The sequence below is a fragment of the Coturnix japonica genome, chromosome 4 (assembly GCF_054131305.1).
Source record: "Coturnix japonica strain WE chromosome 4, WE-NBRP24, whole genome shotgun sequence".
NCBI lineage: Eukaryota > Metazoa > Chordata > Aves > Galliformes > Phasianidae > Coturnix > Coturnix japonica.
The window spans coordinates 9,630,418-9,645,932 of record NC_140666.1 but is presented as its reverse complement, the minus strand read 5'-3'; the positions used below and the strand labels follow the sequence as shown (position 1 = coordinate 9,645,932).

The following is a 15,515-nucleotide window of genomic DNA, read 5'->3' as shown; positions in this document are numbered from 1 at the left end:
GGTGTAGGGCTGAGGTCCCCAGTAACCAAGGGGGAAGCACACACACCTCACCTCTTGGGGGCTGCATCCAGTGCAAGGGCTGCATGGGCGAGGGGCAGGACAGGACGGGAGCGCAGCAGTGCTAAACGCAGCAGTGCTAAGCCCCGCAGCAGCCCCGCGGGGCAGGCAGGGACGCTGGCACAGCGGGTAGTGAACCGCGGGTTCCTGCCCCCGCCTCCGCCCACCTCCAGCCCTGCCTCTCCCAGGCACTTTGCTCCCAGCGTGGGAGAGCACGAGCGAGCACGACACGGCCCGGCCCGGCACAGCGGTATGGCTCTGGGCCCTATGGGGAACAGGTGATCCCTGGGGGTGCCTCGCAGATGAGAGTCACCCCATCCTTGGAGCGCAGGTAAGGTGGGGATCTTGGGAAGGGCAGCAGCTGGGATGATCCCACTGCAGTGGTGCCATGGCTATACAAACCTAGCCAGGCTTGGGAGTGCTGGACATGCTGATTTGGTGCTGAGAGAAATGGCAGTGACATCCTGGGGATGCAGGATTTGGGGGGGCAGGGGGGGAGGCGTCAGCCCATCCCTAAATATCCTCTTCCAATCACACCACTGTGATCCTCTATCACCAAAAACCTTTGTATGTCATAGGGCAGCCACCTCTTCTCTTTCATCTTCCTCTTCACCCCCCCAAATGCCATCTTCTTTGAAGACAAAGCTGGCCCTGGGGCTGCTGCAGCTCTGCTTGGTGCTGCAAACCTGGTGAGTTGGAAGAGCTGGAGCAGCCCCCTTGAGGGTGAAAAAGCTGTCACCTTCATCCTGCTGAGACCTGAGGGCACATGGGTACAGGTGGGCTGCAGTGGGGTATTGCACAGCCCCAGCCCCACTGCCAGCCCCACGGAGGACACAGCTCTGGCAAGCTGAAAGAGAACTCAGAGAAATCAGGTCACGCTCCCCTGGTGCCAGGGCTTTGGCTGGGCTCACCACGTGGTGATTAGGGACAAGGGTCCTTCTGCAGGATGTTTGGCACAATTTCTCCTTGTTTTGCAATTTTCAAGGGCTTAAGAGAGAAGAAAAGCCCTGTGTTTTCCCTGAGCCCCTTTGGCTCACCCACCCCTCTGTAGTTCCCCTCTGCGGTTTGTTCCATGTCCCATCTCCAAAGAGCAGCACACGTTCCAGATATGTGCCCTGAGGTTGCCCCCAGCCCTCTTTCTGTCTCTGGCCATCTTCCCTGTGTGCCACCAGCTGCACCTCCAGCAATGGGAAAGCTTCATTCCCACACCACAGCCCTGTGCATCCACAAAACAGGCAGGCAGGACTGAACATCACTTCCCCCAGGCAGAGGTTCAGATCCTCACCGTTGCAGGTAGTCCCTCCAGAAAAGTGCACAGAGAAAGCAATGGCTGGAAGAACCTCACTGGGGCTGTGCTCGAGGAACAAGAACAGCAGTGACGTGTCCTCAGGGTGGATGGGCGTAAATCAGAGCCCTTTAAACCACTGCCTTTGATTGTGACTAAGATGAGGAAGTAGGAAACCTCGACTGCTGAGATCAAGATTGTCAGATGCCATCTTCTTTTGCGTTTCTGTTTGTCAGTGGTTTTCCTGAAGGCAGCTTGCGCAGGAGCAGCCAAATCAGCTGCTGCATGCAGCCGGCCTCAGGCTTCACCTGTCTTATCACCTGCCCTCTGCACTGAGCCAGCTGGCACCGCATTTTCTTTGTGCATTTCTTCCATCAGGTGTCATATTTTTTTAAATGAGATTATTCAGATCATCTTCATTTGTTGGCAGCTTCGCAGAGATCAGCTGTGGTGGCCTCAACCTGCAGCAGCACTGCTCTTATACAGCTTTGTGCTGTGCTGCTCTGCCCTCTGCCATCCTCAGAGGGTGGGAGAGGAGAACGGACCCTCTGGATCCTGCTGCCCCCATTGGTATTCCCAGTCCCTACAAGGATAGCAGAGCGAGGTCCTGCTGTTAATGTTTGATCAGGGCCTGCCTCTTGCTCTCTGAACTCATCCTGTCATTAAGCTGTCCACAGCAGAAAGGGGTGGTGGGTTCGGGCCCAAAGCTGCACTCAGCCCAGAACTCAAACAAATTGCTGGGCTGTGTGCTGAGCAGGGGGTGGTCCTGGTGCCCTTTGTTAGTTTATGATCATCTCTGCAAACAGTGGGGTGTCTCTGTGGGACGATGACTTAACAGAGCCACAGATGCACCCTGGGGAGATCCCTGCCAGCTGTGCTCACTGCAAAGGAAAGCGATAAAGGGGGTGGGGGGAACAGGAAGGAGGAGGGGAACAGCTTTCTGCTCATCTTTCCTGAACCAGCATCCTGCAGCACCTCCCTGAGCTGAGCTCTTCTCCATCCCAGTGCCACCACCCCCTGGGACCAGCACTGCCTTCCGTGAGCCCTCCCCACTGCCAGCAGTCCACAGTGATTGAGGGGCTTTTAGCACAGCCACCCCCTGCTCAGGGCAGCTCCAGGGAAGCTGCCCCATGTCTGTTGGAGCAGCGGGCACTGAACTTTAGACATCTCCAGAGGCGAGTGCAGCCGTTTTACAGCTTGCCCTCACTTTTCACCCCCGGGGACCAATTTGCTGGGATGATGAGAATCCTGGTCTTTGATCTGAACAATGCGCAAAGAGGGAAATGTCCTGATGGCTTCTAACTCGCGCTGTGTCGGGCTGGGGCTTGGCATGGGAACAGTTCCTCTCTGTGCAGATGAACTCATTGCTCTCCTGGGGAGGAGAGTTGGCAGCTGGAGGCCCCTCGCTCCCAGGAATGCTCTCCCAAAGGCTCCTCCAACAGCCCCCCGAGGATTTCTCAGGGCCATCGTACCCCTCCAGACAATCCTTTCTTCTCCTCCTGCCTTTCTTCTGGGGAGGATCCCTCTGGGACCAGCGGCATTGTCACGGTGGTGCCAATTAGGCTGAGCCGGCTTCCAAGAGGCTGCGCTGGCACCACACGGGGGCTGCTGTTGCTGATCAAGGTTTCATTGTTCGCTACGCCGCGGGTCTGCTGGCTGGCCCTGGGCACCCTGCCCGGCTCCACGCGGTGTCACGGCACGCTGCTCCGAGCCACAATCCGCGGGTGTCACTGGGAGGGCTCTGGAGGGGAGGACATGTCAAGACTAAACCCAAGAGCTGAGCAAAAACAGAGAAGCATCAAAGTGGCCGGAGCTCCTGGAGGGGGGGGAAAAAATCTTGCATCTTTGGCCGCCTGCCCCGCTTTGTGCCTGACAATGGTCAGGATCAACAGCTAATGTGTTTTTATTAACTGCTCCCGCAGCTCTGGCTGGGAGAACATGGACGCTCCGGTGAGGATGTTCTCACTTGCCCCGTGGACGCCGACGCCAACCCCCTGGCTGGGAGGGAATACAACTGCTGCGGCAGAGGCAAAGTGTGTCTTCAACGAGGAGTTCAAGTTCATCCTGCTGCCCATCTCCTACGGCATCGTCTTTGTGGTGGGTCTGCCCCTCAACTCCTGGGCCATGTGGATTTTTGTCTCCAGGATGAGGCCCTGGAACGCCACCACCACCTACATGTTCAACCTGGCCATCTCTGACACGCTCTATGTCTTCTCCCTCCCCACCCTGGTCTACTACTATGCTGACCGCAACAACTGGCCCTTCGGGAAAGCGTTCTGCAAGATCGTGCGCTTCCTCTTCTATGCCAACCTCTACAGCAGCATCCTCTTCCTGACGTGCATCAGTGTCCACCGCTATCTGGGCATCTGCCACCCCATCCGCTCCCTCAAGTGGGTGAAGACCAAACATGCACGACTCATCTGCGTTGGCGTCTGGCTGGTTGTCACCATCTGCCTCATCCCCAACCTCATCTTTGTCACCACCAGCTCCAAGGACAACAGTACTCTGTGCCATGACACCACCAAGCCCGAGGAGTTTGACCATTACGTGCACTACAGCTCCTCTGTCATGGCCCTCCTCTTCGGTATTCCCTTCCTGGTGATTGTTGTATGCTACTGCCTGATGGCCAAGAGGCTCTGCAAGCCCAGCTTCCCCAGCCCTGGCCCTCGTATGCCCTCCTACAAGAAGCGCTCCATCAAGATGATCATCATCGTGCTCACTGTCTTTGCCATTTGCTTTGTGCCCTTCCACATCACTCGGACCCTCTACTACACCTCTCGCTACTTCCAAGCTGACTGTCAGACCCTCAACATCATCAACTTCACCTACAAGATCACGCGGCCCTTGGCCAGCATCAACAGCTGTCTGGACCCCATCCTGTACTTCATGGCTGGGGACAAGTACCGGGGACGGCTGCGCCGGGGGGCAGCCCAGCGGCCCCGGCCTGTGCCCACTTCCCTGCTGACCCTGGTGTCCCCCTCTGTGGACAGCAGCATGGTTGGCAGCTGCTGCAACAGCGAGAGTCGAGGGACAGGGTGGAACAGAGGTGGGCAATGAGAAGCAAAAAAGTGTGACACAGCACGGAATCCCTGGTTCCACAAACCTGTCTGAAGCATTGACGGTGGATCTGAGGGCAGGCGGCCATGGGGTGCATCCCTGGTCACTATGACAAGACATTTGTCCCTCCTCAGGCATGCACAGAGTGCTTGACCAGAGTACAGTGAACGATCTGATGTTAGGGACAGTGGAGGAGCAGCCCCGTGTCAGTAGGTGGTGACACGTGGGGATAGCAGGAATGCTGGTTGTGGTCCTGGCCAGGGCCTCTACTGAGACTGCCACTCAGTCCAGTGCTGCCAGCACTGAGGGCTCAGCCTCCTGCTGCAATGCCCTGCACTGTCCTCAGGGTGGGGACACTTGGGGGATGGGCATGGAGCCACATTTCAGAGATGCCCTCCAAAGCATCATCCTGGGGGAGGCAGTGAGGGGCTGTATTGCTTATGGACCTCAATAAATCACCTTCCCATTCTCCACATGCCAAACTGATCCTCCCTGTATCAGAAGAAAGAGGGATTATATACATGTGGTGAGGGGACAGCAGTGTGGCCCCTTCATACTATGGCAAAATGTGGGGCCAGACTGGGGCCATGGTCTGAGAGGTGACACCAGGATGACAAGAGATGGGTGGTGAAGGCCTGCAGGAGAATCTGACTTTATGGGTGTTTGCTCTTCAAATGTTTACCCAGAGTTATGTTTAACTGAGGATCTGCGTAAAGACGGGCAGCCTGGAGATGCTTATCAGTTGCATCCCATGCCAGCCCACAATGGGATGGGGCTAAATGGGGCTGTCCGTGCCCCTCAGTGCACTCCCAGCCCATGCCTGGGGAATGAGATCCCAGAGCACCCCAGTGCCACCAAACCCCACCCCCAAATCCCCATGCTGTGGAGCAGATCTGGCACTGCAAAGCACACTCAGGACACGGTGAAGGGTTGGAAATTTGTATGAGAGATATCACCCAGCAACCACATCGAGGCCACTGTGACTGGTTCCCATGCCTGAGCATCCCTCCCCTTGTTACAAGGGGAACACCTTCCCAGCCCAGCCATGGAGAAGCAAACCTATGACCTCCCTCCTCTTCCTCATGACACCCCACGCCCTCCCTCTGCTCACAGTCACTGTATGGGACTGTGCCCATCACTGCAGTCCTAGGGGCGGCACCTCTGGGGCCTCCGCCAGCCATTGGGTGCCACGGGAGGAAGAGGAGGAGGGGGAGCAGCAGGGCCTCATCAGCCACACATCCTCATACCCACAGCACTCACACGATGCGCAGCTCATCCCCTTCTGACAGCCCATACTTGGTCTTGTTGTCATTGAAGAGCTTAAGCAGGGAGCGCACGTACATGCCATGGTACAGATCCACCACCTCGTTGCTTGGCTCCTCGATCTTGGGCACCGTCACTGGCTCCCCAACTGCAGGAAGGGAACCCATCACCATCAACCCAGCATCATAAAGACACCTTCCTCTTCCCCAGAGATCCCTTGTAGCCGCTCACCCACAGTGGTGATGGGCCGGGCGTAGGGCAGGAAGCCCCGAGAGTGCACCGAGGTGAGGCCACGGCCATAGAAGACACAGGGAGCAAAACCCATCATCTTCTGGAAGCGCTGCTGCACAGCCCGCATCCAGCTGCCCTCCTCAAACACCACCTGGCGGAACAGATCGTTCTCTCCAAAGGAGAAGGAGGGCACAAGGAAGGCGCTGCAGAGGGCACACGGTGGCATTGAGGGGGTGTGCCGGGACACCCCATACCCCTCACCCGGTGCCCTCCTGGTGCTCCCACACTCACCCGTGCTGCAGGGCCATGCGGACAAAGCCCTTACGGTTCTTCAGGATGAGTGTGGTGACACCAGGGCTGCAGGAGAGCGACTCAGCTGCCCCACCGATGACGATGGCCACAGCGTTGCCAGTGCCGTTCTTGGAGAGCACGTGGCTGATGGCACGGCGTGTCACCGGGCACAGGCCTATGGCAGGAGCAGCACAGTCTGTAGGGAGCTGGGGGGGGAACCGTGCAAAGGACCCCACTAGGAACTGTGTCTGGGGGGGATAGAGCAGGGGGGACAGCGGGGCTGTAAATGAGACGTGAGCAAGGTGCATACAGAGCGCAGGAGCTCAGACAGTGCAAAAAGGGTGTGCACAGGGTGCAAGCGAGATGTGCAGGGGGTCAAATGAGTGCAAAAATCTGGGCACGGGTGCAAGCAGGGCGTGCAGAGCATGCAAGCAAGGTGCACACAGGTGTGCGCAGGGTGCAGGCAGGGTGTGCACAAGGTGCAAACAGCACAGATCAGGATGTGAGCAGGATGTAAGTGAGGTGGGCAGATGGTGCAAACAACACAAGAGGAGGTAAGCACAGGATGCACACAGGTGCAATCAGAATGCAACCAAGATGTGCAGGAGGTGTAAATACTGTGAAAAAGTTGCGTGCATGATGCAAACAAGGTGTGCAAAGGGTGCAGGCAGACTCAGTGCTCCCTGGGAGCACAGCCACTGGGCACAGCCAGGGACCAGAGGTCATGGCTGGGAGCAAGGATGCAGGCACTGGCCCCCCACCCGGACCACCACCCCACTGACCTCCACTCATAAGGTACTCCCTGAAGAGGGGCAGGCGGAAGTTGCCAGCCAGCGTGGTGAGGAAGGGCCGGATGCCTGGGAACAACTCGGAGAAGCCGGTGGAGCCGGTGATGAAGTTGCAGAAGGCGCCGACACAGAGGATGCCGTGGGGGTGGGAACCAATGATGTAATTGTGGCTGGGGGACAGGTCATGCGTCTTCACCAACTGCAGGGACAGAGGGCTGTGGGCACAGAGGGGACTGACAGTGCTCTGTGGTAGCAGTGTGTGCTGCAGGCAGGGCTTGGGAACACCCAGAATAACAGCATTGCTCCCGCCTGGCCCATAGCAAGGGGAACTGCCTGGAGAGCCCAGCAGATCCTTTGAGATGGTGCCACAGCTATTTGTATGATCACCCCCACCCCATACCCTGCCCCACACCTTCACAGGGAAATAGTCCCGAAAATGCCTCCAAACGGACCATCTCCTCAGGCATGCCAGCCTCCTGCCACCTGCAAATGGGACAGGAACAGGGTGAGGAGAGCCCATCCCAACACACAGAGGGCTGCATCCTTCTTGCTGCCATTTGTACGTAGAAGGAGGAAGATGTGGCATTGTCTTGGGCAGACCCAGAGAAACGGAGTGCCCATAGGATGCCTCATTCCATCCCATCCCATTGTACCTTTCTCTGGTGTGTCCCAATCAAAGATGACCCAGGCCAGGTAGAGAGCGGAGATGGGCCAGAAGCGGGTAAACACCAGGTAGATGAGCAGCACCAGGGTGACAGGGCCTGTGGGATGGGGTGGGTGAGTGAGCGCACGCCCGGCCCTACAGCCCCCAAAACTCCACTCACCCAGCAGCAGGAAGCTGAGCACCCACTGGAGCACGGCGAGGAGCTGCAGCCAGGCACGGACATCCCGCTGTGAGGGCCATGGCACAGCCAGCATCGTGCGCAGGGCAGCATGGAGGCTGGCACGGCTGCCTGCAAGGACACAGACATGGTGGGCTCAGCATTCCCATCCATCAATGCTAGGAGTAGCCCTGTTTGGCTGTTGCCAACAGGGTTGGATAGGCTGAGGATGCTCGATGTCTGCCCCCTGGCAGTGCCAAGGACAGCGGTAGGGATGGCTGTCCCCATTGTCCCTGAAGGGACGGTCTGTTCTCGCTCCCCACTGCTGGATCTGGTGAACCATTAACTATCCCAGACAGTGCCAGGATCCAAACTCCACACGTAGCCCCATCCCTCCTCCCCAAAATGGGCCTGAGCCATCGGCCAAAGGTCTGAGACCCAGCAGGGCCTGTGAAAACAACCTGAAATCTACAGTGAGAGAGATGTGCAGGGGAGAGGGGATGGAGCTGCTCCCATTGAGGACCAGCAGCAGTCCAGGGGGGGAGCTCAGCTCTTCCCACCTCAATCTAAACCAGGAACAGCACAATTGGGAAGAACAGTGCTGGAACCACCCTGGCAGAAGGATTCTGCCCCCTTCCCCCTCAGTGCTGTCCCTACTCCAAGCACCCCCCGAGCTCTGCCACATTCCCAGAAATCATCCAGCCCCGTGGCTCTCAGCTTTCCCAACGCCTGCTGACTTTTCCAGCGGAGACACACAGCCCATCTGCGCCTACCCCTAAGTTGCTTTTTTTAGCTCTTTTTACAGCCCCTTGAGCACTCTGTTGGTTTCCAGACTTCACAATGAAAACCATCAGCAGAGCGATGGGCGATGCCCAGTGCTGTGCCCACGCTGCTCCCCAGTCGGGTGGTGGGAGCCTCCCCTGAGGAGCTCAGCCCCTGCAGCTCCAGGCAGCATGGAGATGAGAGCAGAATTGGCATCACTTTGCAGCATCTCACAGGAGGAGCGTTTCCTAACGCCTGGTCAGCATTAACTTAAGAAATCCCATTCCTGTTGAGCAACTTTATGTTTTCCTCTGGTGCCGCTAACCCCAAATCGCTCCCAACACCTCCCTTTCCCCTGAGCAGTCTTAAAGCAAACAGACAATAGTGACAGCAAACACTAATTGCCCGAGCCCATACAGCGCCGGAGAGTTAGGAACCATTCAAACATTCGGATGTTCCTTACCACTCAGATTTTGGGAACAGGCTGCAATGATTGTCTTCATGGTGGCAGGGAGCTCTGCTCTGGAGCTTGGCTCAGCGGGTTAAAAGGCAGGTTTGGAAATCCTGGGCGGCGATTGATCGCTCAGTGACCGCCCTGGCCGATGTGAGGGGGACGCACAGAGAGGAGCAGGGCCAGGATGGGTGCTGGAGCTCCTTGTGATAAGTCACACTGAGTAACAACTCCTCCTTGTCAGCACTGGCAGCTGTTGCCACCCAGGAATGGCACTGTGGGTATTCACAGCCCACTGTCCTGCTCTGCCGGTGTGATCCCTTGGAGAGCAGCCTGAAAATATCACCCTGATGTTTGGTGGGGTGGATGCAGCCACAGACTCGTGGTCCCCTCCTCAACAAACCAGGAGGATGGCCAGGGTGGTGCCTGGCACCCAAACTTCTCCCACTGGAAGAAGCCTTCATGCTGGTCCTGGCTTGCTGAAGGAAGACTGGAAAGACTGGGTGCAACTTAACAAAATGAATATGGGAAAGGTTCTCTTCCAAACACACCAAGAAAGGAGGAAACAAAAGCAGCATGGAAGCAGCCCAGAGAGTGGGCTTCAGGCCAGCTGTGAAAGGGACAGAAAACCTGCAGGACCTCATCCAATGGAGCCATGTCTTTCCAGAAGGACTTGCCAGGGGCAGCAGGCTGACAGCAGCACAGGAAAGGAGTTCATTCATACTCAAGATTGCAAGCATTGTTGAAGAGGGAATGAAAAAAACAAGCTTTGAAAGGTACAGAACCCACAGAAATCCATTATCTGTTCTGGTAAATCACAGAAACAACATCTGGAAAAAGAGGGAACTGGAACTATTGCAGACTACACGCAGCCTCACAGCATACACTGCGAAGAGAAGCAGAGATTGCTATGTCTAAGCCATCATGCAGCCCAGATAGCTGCTCAGGTGTGCATGAATCGTGCTCATAAGAACAAAAGAAGAGCTGAATCCTTCTCAAATCCTATTGTTTCTAAAAGTGAGGGAGCAGCCTGCTACTGAAACCCCTGCCGAGGCAAAAGGAAAGTCTGAAACTGCTCTGGGAAACATGCTACCACAGCAGCAGCAATGGTGCTTAGTTGGGCTGGGGGGGGGAGTTTAATCCTGACATTTGCAGCATACTTTGCATTTTTAACCTTGATGGCAGCTGCTGGCACACAGCTGGTAAGGCCAGAGCTCCCAATAGCTTTAGAGAAATCCAGATCCTTCAGAGCTATTCTGTAAGCAGATTTCAGAGCACGCTGACCACCAGTACACTACTCCTTTGAATACAGTACTTTGTCCCAGCACTGGCCTTTAAAACACTCCATTAGGGGGTCCTGACTGCACTCACTATACATATATATGTATACTACAGCTGCACAGACTCCACATTACACTAGGCAAAAGGACAAATGTTCATATAAAGGCAGTTGTACTATGTGTACTATCAGCACTTCAACACACTGCCCTGGGAACACCTGATCTACTTAACACAAAATACCTACACATCAGCCTGCCCACCTGGGGAGGAATGGAGTGATGAGGCAGTGGAAAGGGCCAACAGTACCCCTGGCCAAAATAACTGTCCAGCGGATGGTTCCCACCTCTGACTTCCTTTGCTGCTGACACACATGCTCTGGAAGAGACCAGGATGAAAAGCAAGAAATTTTCACAGGGAGAACTAGGCAACACAAGAGATTTTATTTTGTTTAAAATATAGAGGGGAAAAAAATAAATACATCCACCGACAGTACAAAGAGCGGTTTCCAAACTCAGGTATCTTTTCTTCCAAGGACTTCCTCTGACTGGGAGGGCAGAGGCAGCCTGATCCATCGTGCAGTGCCCGCTGTCAGGAGCCACCCTGTGGTGTCACTGCACAGGACAGGTACACTCAGCCTGACATTTCATGTAAACCAAAGCAAATTGTCACGTTTACTCCTCTGACTCCAGTGACTCCCAGAGAAGTCAAAGATACCTCGGCATATGTACAGTGTATTCTTACATCTGCGAGACATAGGCAGCTCTTACAGGATTTCCAGGCCCTGTTCTCCTTGCTGCTGGAGCATCAGCCCATGTTCTGCCGGTTGCCATAGCCTCTTGGGTGTGTATCTTTCCAGTCATCCCAGTCCCGAGCTTTTTGAAGAGCTTCCTCATCATCCTCCTCCTTTATTTTCTCCTGCTGCTCCTTCTGCAGCTCTTTATCATTTGTGTCTGCTGCTAAAGGCCAAGAACAAGAGTGAGGCACAGCACAACACTGGAATTTTACCACTCAATCTCACAACTCCCCTGCAGGAATCAGCCTGGACAGAAAGCAGGAATTGCCACAGAACAGCTTTAGCAACCCATTTATTCTCAAACCTAGTGGAGAAAGCTAGAGGGTGTTTTACACCCTGAATACATTCCTGTTCACCCTCCGCCTCAAGAGAGTTACCAAATTCTCCATTCCCATTTTTGCTCTTTTCTGCCTCACCTGGTGGCCTCTGAGGTGCACTCTGACCAAGCGCTGCTTCTTCCCTTCTCTTCTGATCATACCAATCATTTACAGTCATAGTTGGCAGGCCAGGATATCCAGCACCAAACACTCTACAGGAAGAGAGAGACGGTCAAAGAATGTTCTCAGTGACTGAATGGAATGCATGGAACTACTCTGTACCCCAACTGGTATTGATAGTTGAGATACTGAAATATGCCAACAACAGAAGAAATTAGAGAAAGTGGAAGAAATGCATCAGAAGTTTCCCCATCCCTCAACCCAGATGTATAACACATGCAATCCTGGTGTGACATGCTGCCTGAAGACAACAACTGCTTCTCTGTATTTAAAGAAGTATCTTAGACTCACTGTGAAAGCACAGCACCGCATCACACTGTGTTTAAATAGTCAAAAACCAACATACTTAGCCTGAACTGCATCCCGGGTAAGAATGAAAGGTTTCAATGGAGTCCTGACTTGTCGAGAAGGACTGTGTGGTGGTGCTGAAGACTGAAATGGCAAACAAGAGTCAGAAAACAATCATGTAGATAGGAGTGCTCTTCCTTGCCTCCCACCCCAAGCAAGTTACTAAGGGTCTTGTAGAAAAGAAATGCCTCTGCTGTCAGTGCAACATCCCAAGTTGGACAATTCAGCCCTTAATCCAGTTTAAAACATGAACTCCATCTGTGAGCTTCCACAAATCACTTCTCTTTGTGCCTTTGTTATACTCATTCTGATCAAAGCAGAAAGTCAATAGAGCTAAACCAGATCAGCTCAGATCAAAGCATGAAATATAGCTTATTTTTTCCATGGATCAAACACAGTACATTATGAAGCAAATCAAGCTCATCATTCACGAAGATATCACCCAGGGCACTACAAAACAGCAGAGCTCTGCAATAAAGAATTGCACAAACCAGCTGTACCAACAAAGCTAGACTATGGTACACTTAAGCACGTTATGATTCTTTAATTCTAGACAGACATTTGAGGTGAGTAGCATGAAGTGCAGAAAAACTGTTGTACACACGACTTGCAGGTCCCTAAGCAGCTTTCCTCACATGGAATGAACACGTTGTACTCTAACATCAGGATTCTCTGTAAGCTCAGAAGGGCAGTCCTCAAATAAAATAAAAGCCAGGAAGGCCTTGTTTTAATTAAAAAAATGTATTTATTTTTTTAAAGGTCTGACACAACCCAGCCAAGTGGAAAAAAGCCTCTGTGTGCAGACCAGCTATGCTCTGATATTCAGTGCTCCAGCATTTAACGAGCCATGACTGTCTAGGATATGTGGCAGCACCAGACAGGCACTAATGCAAAAATCAGCCCACTGGCCATTCAGAATTAAACCAAGCCCCATCCATTAATGTTGTGCATGAGCTAAGACTCGAATCTGCAATCCAAAACTTAGGAAACTCTGATGAATTCCTCCAAGGTTCATTTACTCACAACAGTTTTTATCATGAGATCTAACTACACAGAGTTTGCAGGACCTGCAGATCAAGAGAGATTTTATACCTGTTTCATTGCATCTCTGCTCTTCAAGATGACCATTTCCTGGTCAATGCTCTCTATTTCCTCAAAGCTGATGTTGATCCATTTCTGGGCCTGCAGTAGATACAGCTCCCGTACTTGCTCCTCATCTGCCTGCCCACTCTCCACAAAGGTTCTCAAAGAGGCCAACTTGTTCTCCAGTTCTTTTTTCTGCTTATATCTGGCTCAAAGAGAAATGAATAATTAGTTAATTTCAATAAACTTCCTCCAGCACAGCCCACTGTGTCTTCCAAAATAAACTATTTCTTGAATTTGAATAACATTTAGAGAGCTAACTCCTGTCCCAAACAAACTGCTTTTCACAGAAGGGCCAGTTGCTGATCACTGCTCATTAGGATAAACAAATCCCAGCTATTCATAAAGAACCCCATATAGTACTGAGAGTAGGACCCACTCATATAACAACGGACTAACAGCCTCAAAGAGCTAAAGCAACGACTTGCAGGAGCGCAGCAGCAGATCGTACCAGCTGTTGTTTCCTGATGACCTCTAAAGAAGCACAAGTTAGAGGCAGAACACCGAGCATGAGGATGTAAACCCACTTCAGTGTGACTGACAACAGAAGTCCTTGATAAATGCAAACTACAGAAACCAGAAGAATTCCACCGTGCTTACAAAGGTTTTGAAAATGCATGACCATACCTGCATTCCTGCAGCATCCAGACCTTCTCCACCCACCTTCCCCATTCTGCCCTACTCTCAACTCCAAATTGGACGCTTCAATGGATTTTTACCATTCTTCGTAAGAGGTTAAAAGGACAACTGAGCACATTACCAATTTCTATCTCAGATGGTTACATGCCTGCAGATGAGCTTTTTACTATACTTTTGGCTTTATGGATTTTTTTGGTCTATTTAAGAGAAGCAGGGGGCAGGGAGGGGACTACCTATCTAACACGCTTCCAGGGCAAATCCTTAAGTTACAGCATCACTAAAGGACAAACAGTAAGAACCAAAGATTAGCAGCCTATGGGAGCTGAAAGGACACAGAGCCTATGAGCTGTTCTATAAAATGCTCCACAGAAAACCCCCAAAACCACATTTTAAGAAGCTGAGCACCTTCCTGCCCAACCCTGAGCTGCAGGGAGGTAAAGCAAACCACCCCTCTCTGGCCTGTCTGCAGCAGGATAAACTTCCTTTAGTTAACTACTGACAATGGCAACTGGGACAGCACAGCTCTGGAGCCCATGTGATGACACAGGCCTCCAGGAACTTTTGTCCCTGCAGCCTCTGCTGTTGTAATTGCAATGTCTCATCCTTCAAGCAAGCCAAGCACAAACCTGCTCACAGCAGGGCTTAGGGCAGCCACCTCCCATCTGCTGCAAGTGGGGTCAGCTGTGGTGGAGCTCAGCAGGAGCTGCACACACACAAGCGCCCACACCGAGCAGCCCGTACTGGAAGGGCTCTGCTGCGAACAGCACCACACGACGGCTGTGTTGGAAGAGCCCTCAAAGCCCAGCCAGCCCCAGGCCCGTGGGTCTGACCTCTCGATCTTGGCCTGCCGGTTGGAGGCCATGGCCAGCAGGCTGCGCTGGGCGGCGCTCCCGGCCTCGTCGTCCTCCCGGGGGGCGGCGGGGGGCGGCCTCGCGCCGCTCAGCCCGTACGAACGGCACAGCTCCAGGAAGCGGCAGAAGTGCAGCCGGGCGCTCTCCAGGTGCTCCCGCCGCCGGCTCGGCTCCACCTGCCGCAACGTCATGGCGCCCAGCAGCGCGGGCACCAGCAGGTACTTGAGGTCGGCCGAGGTGATCTCCTCCAGCTCCTCGTTCTCGCTGCAAAGGGACACATCGGCCTCAGCCCCGCACAGCGCTGCGCCCGCGACCCCGGCCCCGCCGCCTCACCTGAACAGCTCCAGCTCTTCCACCATGGCGGCCGCCCGCTGCAGCGCGCCCAGCCCCTGCCGCACCTTGGCCTGCACGGACGGAGCCCCGGAGGACGGCTCGGTGCTGGCTTCCACCTCCTCCAGCAGCCGCCAGCCCGTCTCCAGCAGCTCCGGCAGCCGCGGGCCCTCGCCCGACGCCTCCGCCATGCTGGGTCGGGGAGGAACCACCTGCCCGTGCGCTTCCGGCAACTGCGGCAACGCCCCTTCCACCATCTTGGTGAGGGCGGAGCCGCCATGTTGGTGCTGGTGGGGCCGCCATCTTGGTGAGGGCCTATCTGGTGCACTCCAGACGTGGCAACAGCTGCCCCTGATTCACAGCCTGGTGTATTTTGTAGTAACACGAGATAACGTCTCACCCTAATTCAGCCCAGATTGCCCCGAGCCCACACCCCCCCCCCCGGTTCCCACTTACTTGACAGTTGCTCCAGTATCCACCCTTTTGCTGCTTTTGCTGCCATTTGTTCAGTGGTGTGTCTCCCTCTGTTATCTCCGTGAATGTCCATTAATTACATAAGAAACACAGCAGAAGGCCAGAGTTTGTCCACACAGCACAATGCAGCACTCCACAGCAGGAACCAAGCTG

At 54.2% G+C, this 15,515-nt stretch overlaps 3 protein-coding genes across 11 annotated transcripts; 1 reads left to right on the top strand and 2 right to left on the bottom strand.

Annotated features, from left to right (window-relative positions):
- Positions 1 to 229: 229 nt before the first annotated feature.
- On the top strand, positions 230 to 5,811 carry P2RY4 (pyrimidinergic receptor P2Y4). The gene is made up of 2 exons (XM_015860258.3): positions 230 to 388; positions 3,265 to 5,811. Exons 1-2 carry the CDS (start codon positions 360 to 362, stop codon positions 4,397 to 4,399), a joined length of 1,164 nt encoding a protein of 387 aa, XP_015715744.2. The 5' UTR covers positions 230 to 359; the 3' UTR covers positions 4,400 to 5,811.
- On the bottom strand, positions 5,325 to 9,079 carry LOC107312638 (diacylglycerol O-acyltransferase 2-like). Of its 2 annotated transcripts, none has more exons than XM_015860259.2 (8): positions 9,019 to 9,079; positions 7,797 to 7,925; positions 7,626 to 7,733; positions 7,385 to 7,455; positions 6,967 to 7,171; positions 6,185 to 6,359; positions 5,894 to 6,096; positions 5,325 to 5,810 (listed from the first exon to the last, which is right to left on the bottom strand). In XM_015860259.2, the coding sequence occupies exons 1-8, from the start codon at positions 9,056 to 9,058 to the stop codon at positions 5,656 to 5,658; spliced, it is 1,086 nt and encodes a 361-aa protein (XP_015715745.1). In that variant the 5' UTR covers positions 9,059 to 9,079; the 3' UTR covers positions 5,325 to 5,655. The 2 variants fall into 2 exon arrangements, with proteins under 2 accessions (XP_015715745.1, XP_015715746.1); XM_015860260.2 differs by having other exon boundaries at positions 7,823 to 7,925.
- A 1,629-nt stretch (positions 9,080 to 10,708) lies between these two features.
- Positions 10,709 to 15,228, bottom strand: IGBP1 (immunoglobulin binding protein 1). 8 transcript variants are annotated; one of them, XM_085544420.1, is made up of 6 exons: positions 14,892 to 15,228; positions 14,334 to 14,822; positions 13,018 to 13,213; positions 11,924 to 12,009; positions 11,497 to 11,609; positions 10,709 to 11,243 (listed from the first exon to the last, which is right to left on the bottom strand). In XM_085544420.1, exons 1-6 carry the CDS (start codon positions 15,143 to 15,145, stop codon positions 11,092 to 11,094), a joined length of 1,290 nt encoding a protein of 429 aa, XP_085400546.1. In that variant the 5' UTR covers positions 15,146 to 15,228; the 3' UTR covers positions 10,709 to 11,091. The 8 variants fall into 8 exon arrangements, 6 of the variants coding, with proteins under 6 accessions (XP_085400546.1, XP_085400547.1, XP_015715687.2 ...); XM_085544421.1 differs by having other exon boundaries at positions 10,709 to 11,240; positions 14,892 to 15,199; XM_015860201.3 differs by having other exon boundaries at positions 10,709 to 11,240; positions 14,538 to 14,822; positions 14,892 to 15,180.
- Between the last annotated feature and the right edge of the window lie 287 nt (positions 15,229 to 15,515).

Bases quoted from the DNA above. Each gene is read 5' to 3' on its own strand.
- P2RY4 (XM_015860258.3), top strand. From the start codon at position 360: ATGAGAGTCACCCCATCCTTGGAGCGCAG. The intron at 389-3,264 runs GTAAGGTGGGGA...CTGCTCCCGCAG, and splicing joins ACCCCATCCTTGGAGCGCAG to CTCTGGCTGGGAGAACATGG.
- LOC107312638 (XM_015860259.2), bottom strand. From the start codon at position 9,058: ATGAAGACAATCATTGCAGCCTGTTCCCAAAATCTGAGTG. The intron at 6,360-6,966 runs GTCAGTGGGGTG...CTCCTGCCATAG, and splicing joins GGAGTACCTTATGAGTGGAG to GCCTGTGCCCGGTGACACGC. The intron at 6,097-6,184 runs GTGAGTGTGGGA...TGCCCTCTGCAG, and splicing joins CGCATGGCCCTGCAGCACGG to CGCCTTCCTTGTGCCCTCCT.
- IGBP1 (XM_085544420.1), bottom strand. From the start codon at position 15,145: ATGGTGGAAGGGGCGTTGCCGCAGTTGCCGGAAGCGCACGGGCAGGTG. The intron at 13,214-14,333 runs GTTTGTGCTTGG...TCTTTGAGCCAG, and splicing joins CTAAGCCCTGCTGTGAGCAG to ATATAAGCAGAAAAAAGAAC. The intron at 11,244-11,496 runs GTGAGGCAGAAA...CTTGGCCTTTAG, and splicing joins TGCACCTCAGAGGCCACCAG to CAGCAGACACAAATGATAAA.